The following is a 9,903-nucleotide window of genomic DNA, read 5'->3' on the forward strand; positions in this document are numbered from 1 at the left end:
CTGAATATTATAAATATTTTTTTTACGATGTACAAAATTATTTCCCCATAGAGTAATTATCACTTGGAACTTGGAAGTGATATTCAAAATAGTGGAAAAATGTCTAACTTACTCTCTATATCGGAACGGACACGGATTTAAAAAATCTATTTTTAAATCGATTTGACCCATATAGATTAGGCCACATGAATTAGATTTGACACTATTAAACCGACCTTGTCAAATCTAATTTCGAATATAACTTATCTGTTAGGAGGAGCGTGGGGCTGTGGGCTAGACTTATATTCTTTAGGCTCATGTATGAACAAACATATTATAATTAACTTAACCAACTTGAGTTGGTCGAGTAGTTAGCTCACTCGTCCGCTTAAATAAGTGTTGGGAATTCGAACCTCACCTTATATATGTAGCAACTCATTAATCAGCAGCAGACCCTTAAATGAAGTTCAGATCCACGACGAATTAGTTCTTAACCTGTCGGGTTAGGGATACCGTTTGGGTAAACAAAAAAAAATATATTATAATTAACTTGACAATTCTATTGTCTCATTTATTAACCCCAATGATCAACTTAAATATTCTGTCTCATTCATTATATGTGAAAATCTAAAGTGAAATGTGAACAAGTATCGATTTAAATTGACTGAAATAATTTAGCTAGTCAAATTTCTGATAAGATTGAATGGATAAATGCTAGTGACTTTATGGGATAAAATAATATTTCTTTTCGTTAAAAAAAAAAAAAAGTGTTCATGTTGACCCATAAAAGGCCCAGTTGATCAAACTAGCAAAATGTAGAATGAAAAAGAAGATCAAATTAATTACTCTGAAAAAAGAAAAACTCAAAAAAGTGACCAAAGATAAATAAACATGAAGAATCAATTGCATTAGTTTTCTTGTCATCAAAAACAAAAACAAAAAATTACACTAGTCTTTTTTTTTTCCAGGAAACTAACCAGTCACATGTTTGAAAATACACTGTTGACCAAAAAATTATACCCATAATATTTGTTACAAACAAAAAGAGATTCACACATTAGTTCAAATTTCAAACCTTACATGATCTAAAATTGACCCTTGAATGCCACTATGATCCCTGAACCAAAACTCAAAACGTTGTGTTGGATCAGTTTGTTTGATCACAACACCAAGGACCAGCTGAAATTTATGTGTAATACTCACCTTGTTAAAATGAGGCAGTAAAACACAGATTTGTTGACCAAATTATTAGGGTTCTATGAGTAATTAATCGGGCATGTTAAAAATAATAAAAGAAAAAGAAAAAGAAAAAGAAAAAAATGAAACTTGTGCACTCTATAATTTTTTTTTTCTCGTGTTTTTTGTGTACTAAAAGAACAAACACCCTATAATGGCAAGAGTTTCTTTTTAATCCACCAATCATACTATTTCTATAACTCCATTATTGCCATCACACTCCTTGTGTTGAAGGTGAGGTGTAAGAAATGCAATGAGAAGAGGGTTTTTCTTGAGGCATGAATGAAAATCATCCTTGGTTATTCTTCCATCATTGTCATCATCAAATAACATAAAAAGCTCATGAACCTGCAAATAACAAAAGTTACCATCATTAAAACTTAAATAAGGACAACTTATCATGTAAAATGTTTCCTTTATGGACTATGCTACGTGTATATCAAAGTCAACCACCAAAGTCAGCCACTAGTATAAAATAGATGCTCGAATACAAATACACGTTGAAAATAAATTAAATCACATATTTATACACAAATACGTTGGTGGCTGATTTTAGTGGCTGATTTTGATGTACGAATAGCATTTTTGCCAGCGAAATCTGACTAATCCAGCTCAAGAAATTGTTGCTGCCTTTCTCAGCACCAATGATTTCTTTCCATTCCTATGAATCAAACTCGAGACTATTAGGACAGGGAGGAGCTTCCTACCACCCAACCAACACAATGTTGGTTTGACTTTTATGATATAACGACTTTGATTAAACAACAACAACAATAACAATAAAGATTTTGGGCTATATGTATCAAATGACGCCATTGAGCCCTATCATGTCTATAGTGAGACTGTTTAAACGACTTGTATACTAAATCAATGCGAGTTACCTCATTCTCATTCCAGCTTGGGATGGCATGTTGCATGAAATCTTGCAACTGGAATTAAAATGAATTGCAAAGAACAAGTTAGAGTTAGGCTAGTGTAAATATTGTAAATGGAAATAGCCAAATAAGAGTATGAAAGATCATGGTACTTCTTGTTCTACAATGTAGCCCTTTACTGCACTGCTGCATTCCGCAAATGCTTCTTCGCAAGCTTGATGGAATCCTCGATGCTTCATGACGTAAGCAGATCCGTACAAGAACTGGAAGCAACATAAAAGCACGTGGATAAGATGTCGTGTCATTAATCTGAACTAAATTTACAGAAGTAGTTCTCTTTGGCTTAAAACTAGTACAGATGTAAAATGCAGAAAAGCTACTCCTAGTTTTCGATATAGCAAAGAAAAAGAGTAGAATGAACAGAATCACCTGTCTAAACGTTATTGAGCCGCACTTCTCCACATCAATGAATGCAAACATCTGTAATCAAATATAATCAACATGCAAATGAAAAGGTAGAAAAATAGTTGGAAGATGGAGATTGAAATGATCCTCGTCAAGCAAAAAGCGAAATGGAGCAGAGAAATGTTAGTTTTGAAATTAGAAGACAAGACATGATATTGCAGAATTCGAAAGGTAATTTATCTTAAACACACAAGGGTCAGAACTCCGAATCTTGAGGGGATTTTGATAGAAAATTATTAAATAAAACTTTACCTTTTCGGATAAAGGGCATGCCTTAAGTCTTAAAACCTTCAAGAAGTTATGATATTGAACTCGACCGCTGCAACCAAGACATGGGTATCATTAGTTTCCACAAATATAAGATTGGATTATACCACAAACTGTAGCCATTAACAGTTGGAATGACAATGTAACTTTGATATCTGTGACAATAGTACCTGGGATCAGGATTCATAGCCAAGAATTTATCTAGGAATTCAACAGCTTCCAAGCTTCTGATATGAAATAACTGAAAAGATATACAAAGTCTCTTTTTATCTCTCTTTCCACCATTGCTAAGGCTATAGCAGTATCATTTTTAAAAATGAATTAAACAGCATAAAATGTTTTAACCTAAAAAACCTACTTGAGTAGGCTGAAGGAGAACATAATTTAATGGGGACTAGTCAACGATGGCAAATAGAAAAGAAAAATTAAAGTTTCTAGGAGAAAATACAACATAATTAAGGTTTATTAGTTTTACGGACTTACTGATTCCACCCTCGCCATTTCAACCATAAAACTTGAGGGGTTTTCCTGCAAAAGTCCATAACCATGATTAGTTCAGTACCTAGGTTGCAGTCACAAACAAAGAGAAAAGTGTAACTATCACAAAATCTATGGAAGGCATATAATAAATTTTATAGCCAAAAAGCAATTTAGTAACTAGGAAAAATACATAACAATATTTATAACCAATAAATCAATAGTTAAAAAAACACACCTGTTTTGCTTCTTGTGCTTTCATATAAAGCATTATGTCTCCATAAGTGTGTCCAGTTTGGACAACATTCATCGCAGATGCAATAGCACGGCAAGCCTGCATTAGAGGAGCAAATAATCAACAAATCATCCAGTTTATGTAGTCATAAGCAAATGATAAATGTAAAAAATCCTATGACAATGCATGAAAGCAGAAAAAAAAAACAGGAAGACTCACCCTCTCACGAAAGTGGACTGCAGTTTCCTTATCATGCAGGGGTGAAATGACAGGAAGATATTCTACCTGTTCAATTTGGGATCAAATTTATGAGCTATTTACAAATGATAAGTTCCCATGCAACAGGACATTAACCAATGAAAAGAAAAATTCAATCTGTAAGAGGGTAACCTCGAAGAAGTTGTGGAATTGAGTGAACATCCTGAACATAAGCTTTCCCAAAGAAACATTACCCCTACACAAATTTGCATACCACATAAAATGCCAGTGACAATCTATTGCTGCAAAATAATGGAAACAAATTCGAGGATCTTCGTAAACAAACTGCTTACCAAGATTGATCAAAGTGCACATGAGGATAGCGAACAATTACAGGCTGGATTGGGTAGCCGGGGATGAATGCACCAAGTTGGAAGGAGATAAGGTTCCTGCCATTAGTTGTGGTTCCCTCAGGAAATAGCAGTACTCGAGGAAATCTATTGCAAGAAGCCCTTCTCTGTTATTCAGATCCTTGAAAGCAGATTTATGTATCAAATGGCTTATAAATTGATAAGTTACATGCAGCAATTTCATGCCCAAGCATCTAGTGTTTAGCCTCTAATTCCTATTAGTTCGAAAATTCTTGCATCTTTCTATTCAGTTTCGAAACCTGGATCACATATAATTTTATCTAACTTCATCTCTGAAGATCCCTTCCATTTACTTGGCAACTAGAATTTTCGTAACTTATAGACACCTTAATCATTTATGCTGCACAGTGTAGCCTGAAACATATTGCTTGTACAACTCCTACTTGAAGTTATTTATTTATATATTTATATTTATTCTGTAAGGACAGGTACACTTCTACTTTGCCACATACGAACATAAACTTCTATCATTAAGTAGTATCTCCCTGAGTTTTAACCAAATAACCCTTTCATAAACTTTGCAGATGCTTGGCGTAAAAATAGGGACATCAGAGGAACATATGTGAAGAAGATAGCAAATTGAGCATCAATAACCACCAAATCAACAACCAAGGAACAAATACAAGTCTAAGATACAGATAAAATGATGATAAGCAAGCTAACAGAAATGTTTTTACCTTTATTTCCTTGACGGCATGCTTTCTTGATGATGGTGAGAACCTATCAACATATATGACCTGAAAGCATAAAAAGTGGGGAGAAAAAATAAAGGACAAATAGCTGAATGGTGTGTACTCTTCAACTGAGCATATGGAAAGCATAACCATGAAATGAAATTACCTGCATTGCTCTAATAATGGTGCCAACAAAAGGTAGTGCATCATGAGACTCTGATGCTACAATGGTTGGAAATAATTCATAGAAATAGAAGATAGGTTCAATGTAAGATACGTGATTAGATACAATTATCGGTGCAACTTCCCTTGGTGCCGGTCTTCCTTTCCGCTTTATCCACTGATAGCTGCAATGAGCAGAAGGAGAAAAGAGTGAAGGGGTATTCATGGATCAGAACTTAACTAAGCTACCAGTTGATATATTTATGTTATACAACACTGAAATCAACCCTATAGAAAAGAAACTAACCCAACACCTCAATGCATCTTTCATTTGAAAAAAACAACACAAGTACATTTTTCAGCTCTGGCTTCCAAACTTATTGGTAAGACTGCATAAGCCATCAAAACTATTCAATTCTAATGTGTTCCCTTTCATTCAACATAACATCACAAGGAAGTGCAGAATAGGAGGTAGAAGGAGAACGAATGGTGTATTGTAGTATATAATTTAACAATGAAAGCAAAGTCATTTTGAAACACAGACAAAAAGTGGAGTTTTCTAATCTATCAACCAAAATAGCAAGTATGTAAAACTATTTGCATGATATTTGAGATAATAATAATTATGATACTCAACCACTTTTAACAACTTGGTAATGCATAGTTGGACGACAATATATAAAAAGGAAAAAAGAAGAAAAAGTACACTAGAAGTGTTTCACTAAATCCAATCAATAATTCATGAATTGGAATATTGAAAATTTACATGCCCCATTTCCTTAATGGTATAAGTCAAGTCCTTGATCCTAAATTTAGTTTTGTCATTTGGTCCTTTTCCTCACCTAACAACTGAAGTTTTTACCCATTCAGTTTTTAGTTTTTACACTTACTTTTTGAGATTCATATTACAACGTAACAAGTAAGTTAGAGCAATGATTACACTACATTCACTCTAATGCCAAATCAACGTGCTTAAACAGAACAAAATAAATCAAATGAAATAAATGATTAGACAAACTCTAATGCCACATCAACGTCCTGTGTCATAAACAAGATAAAGTGACCTAACCACAATCAATATGTACTAGCTAGTAGTATCACCTAACCTAAAATAAGATCTGAATTCAAAAAATTAAATAAAGAAAACAACTTAAGAGAGAAAAAACAAGGGAAGAAGAGAGAAAGAGAAAGAGGGGNNNNGTGATGATATGCATCTATGCATTACATCACCCTACCTAAGTTCAAGGGGAATTTACAAAGTTGACTAAGATCTTAGCTAAGAAAAACACACCAACAAAAAGGAAAACGAGATAAAACAAAAATCAAATCAATCAGCACTAAGAGATCTTAGTTCCTAAATAGCCCATTCAACTCAAAACAAAGTACAGTTAAGTCTAAAACACTTCATATAATTGAAATCAAATTAGTTGAACTAAAGTTGATTCCAAACACTAACGATCAACACGGACAGACATTAAAAAAAAATCAAATTTTGAGCTGAAGCCAAGTCAAAGTCTGAAAATCAAAGACATACCCAAAAGAGAAGAGGATCCATCTAGCGCAAATCCTTGTAACCCACATGAGCCTGGACCTCCACTTAGGCATGGGGTTCTCCTTGTCCTTCCACCCTTCCAACGCCAACCTCGTTGCAATATACCCAACAGCAAGGCACAATCCGAAAAGCACAAGCCTGAGAATCGCAATTGGCAAGCACAGAAGCATCTTCAACCACTCGTAGACTCCCTCAATATTCGGCGTGTTGTTCTTGAACGGGTCAATGGTCATCGGAACCGGCACAGTCAACGCTTCACTCTCATCGCATCCCAGAAAAGTAAAAGGGTTCCCTCCGGCGGTGCCGGAAAGTGGAGCGGCGGAAGTGGTGTCGGCGGCGGGGAGTGGGTCGACGGTGAGGATGAGATGATCGGAGGTGATGAGAGGGGAGGTTATATCGTGGTTCGGCATTGGAGGGGTGTAGGGATACGCCAATGGGTTGAAGAAAGTGGACAAACGGAAAGAACAAGGAAGAAGAAGAAGAAGAAGAAGAGGAGAAAAAGAAGAGGGAAAAAGAAACAAAAACGAAAAGCGTTAACAGTTGTTTTGTTGTGTTTTGAGCATCTTTTTGAGGATTCCGTGTTTATGGTTTAAATAGATGGAAGAGGTGTAAGAGCCAAGTGTGCATGTGATTGTGATGTTTCCAATTTCCATGTGAGGCTCCATTTTTATGTCTAATTAAGATTGGAATTCAATTAGGTATGTTTTAAAAATGATACGATATTCAGTTTTTTATTATAATAATTAAAAAAATAAAATAAATATATTTAAATATATTTAATATTTTTTTAAAATTAAATACACATTTAAAATACAAATTAAATAAAATTTAAAATTTAAAATTTTTGTTTTAGTTTTATTATTTTTAATTATTAACAAATTATTATTTAAATACATTTTCAAAAATATAAATTCAATAAAATTAAAGATTTTAATTTATCAGTGTGATTATTTGTCCGCGCCACCGTCCTTCTCGGCGCTGCCGTGTCATCTCCAGCGTTGTTCTTTCGCTTCGTCGTTCTTCTGCAACGCCGTTGTCCGCCTTGTTCGTTCTTGGTATCGCCTTCCTCCTCGCCGCTCAATCCACAGTTTCACTTCGTCTTACTCCTCGTCACGTTAGTCCTTATCAGCGTCGCTAATCCTTATTCGTCGGAAGTGGACCTCAGGTATTTTGGATGTGTTTAAGAGAAAGTGATTTATAGTTAATCGTCGGAAGTGGACCTCAGGTATTTGAACTGTATTTTATTCCGACTAACTAATCTTGGTGAATCACTTTGTGCAATTCATATGGGATGCAAAACACAATTTTATGATCAGGAAGATCTGTGACCATCAGGCAGCCAAACGACTTCAGCAGATGATGAGCGACGTTCGTCTGGGAAAAGACCACTTAACATCGTGAATCCGTCCAAACAACATGAAGAAGAAACTGGAGGTATATTTTAGAGATAACGAGGGGTTCAAGCATCGCTATCTGACGAACATCACTAACAGAGCTTTGCCCAGGTCGTCGAGGTATATGGGTGGGTCAGCGACCTTCATGAAAATGAAAAGTAAACTGGTAAGAATTTTGACATTGTTTAATGTTGTAAGAGTTACTTGAATTAGTTATTTAATTTGTTCATTTATTTTATAAGTATGTAATTTATTTATAAGCATTTTTGTTTTGAATATAATCTTTGGTGTTAGTCTTGTTCTGTTGATATATACTTATATAGTGTTGTATGAACTGAATTGAGTTGAGCTGATATATAACTGCTTTGTTAGTTTAATTGGTTGATTTGTGTGGTTGATGATGAGAAAATGTTTGAACTATATGCAAAAATAAGTTCATAGTTGAACTGATTCTGATACAACTTGACTGGTTTATAATGTGTAAAAAATTAGTTTATTCTAATTTACATTGGTTGAACTAGATTGTGATACTTATTATAATCATATATAGCCAATAGTTTGGGAATTATACGATGATAATCTTAGTTGTTGGATTTTGGATTATCATAATAATAAACAAGGGTGATGATTTAATATTGTTAGTAAAAAATAATTATATTCGAAGGTTGCATGAGCTGATTCGAAATATTAATAAAGTTTCGAATAAGGAAGTAAAGATTAAAAGGGTATGTATTTGAAGGTATCGAGTGGGAAACTGTTTGGTACGGTTTCGATGGACATAGTAAATTGAGCAGTTAATCGAATGAGGAGGATCGAAGGTTTTTTCGAGTTAAGAATTTTTAGTAACTGACACATGTTTGGGCAAAAGAGCAGGAACAGTTACCCAAATTTTCGCACATGAGGGGGCATCATATCATCAACGATCGGTTATGGAAGAGGATTATAAATATTAGAAAGTATTAAAGAATCAGGGTTGGAACTTTGTTTTAGAAAATTACTCAAACACACTCATATCCTAGAGACTTTCTGAGTCTGCTTCGAGTTAATTATCTGTAGAGTTTTCCTTCCACATGTCTTTATTTTCTATTTATTTTTTCTGCAATTTTTACCTTCCTTACAAATTTATCTTTCAAGCAAACATTTACTTTTCCTGTTCAAATTTAAGTTTCGAAATCTTTACTTTTCATGTCAAAGTTCCTTTGATCCAATCGAAGGCGTTTTACTGCTTTGTTTAAATTCAATGCAAACCATTTCAATTCCAGTCAATTTTACTTTCAAAGCCTTTATTTTACACTTTTCCAGTCTTTTTCTTTAATTTTCGTCTAATTCGAAGGTCTTTGATGCACTTATAGAAAAACTGGTACCTGCAAAAGAGAAGTAGGTTTCGCTCCTAGACCATTAGAATCGAACCATCATCGATTTGTTAAAAATTGACAAAACAAATATATTTTTTGATTTTCTGTATTTTGGTTCATATGTATTTGTCTGTCATTGTTTAATTTGTTCATTTATTTTATTGGTTGATATATTAATTTGTAGACTAAGTTGTTGGATCATGAGGCGACACTGGCGGAGAACTTCAAGTATACCCATATTTTAAAGATAAACAAGGAGAGATTTGTTGACGAGCGGTTTGCGGTCTATTATGTGAGTTTAAATTAATCTTAATTTTCAATTTTATTTGGTTTAAAGTCAATTATTCAACTATTATTCTAATCACCACTAACGTGTGTGACGCAAGAGGAGTACACGCAGAGATTAGAGACCGCGACCCAACAATTTCAGCCACTTAGTGGAGACGACGAAGTCAGATTTGAGACCTCAGTGGTATGTCTTGATAGGGTTTAACGTATTTTTTGTAGTGTGTGGGATAAGGAGGAAAAACGTAAAGAAAAAAGAGGAAGAAACGAAAGAGAAGAAGTACGTGATGTAAAAAACGATTATAACAATTTGGTTAA

General features: G+C 34.2%; 1 protein-coding gene across 1 annotated transcript; it reads right to left on the reverse strand.

Moving 5' to 3' along the window:
* LOC107626027 (lysophospholipid acyltransferase LPEAT2) lies at positions 866-7,128 on the reverse strand. The gene is made up of 14 exons (XM_016328796.2): positions 6,534-7,128; positions 5,004-5,184; positions 4,841-4,900; positions 4,086-4,249; positions 3,925-3,988; positions 3,754-3,819; positions 3,538-3,633; positions 3,306-3,350; positions 2,993-3,063; positions 2,808-2,874; positions 2,520-2,570; positions 2,243-2,353; positions 2,097-2,144; positions 866-1,563 (listed from the first exon to the last, which is right to left on the reverse strand). Exons 1-14 carry the CDS (start codon positions 6,959-6,961, stop codon positions 1,399-1,401), a joined length of 1,617 nt encoding a protein of 538 aa, XP_016184282.1. The 5' UTR covers positions 6,962-7,128; the 3' UTR covers positions 866-1,398.

Source organism: Arachis ipaensis, chromosome B02 (assembly GCF_000816755.2).
Source record: "Arachis ipaensis cultivar K30076 chromosome B02, Araip1.1, whole genome shotgun sequence".
NCBI classification, from domain to species: Eukaryota; Viridiplantae; Streptophyta; class Magnoliopsida; order Fabales; family Fabaceae; genus Arachis; species Arachis ipaensis.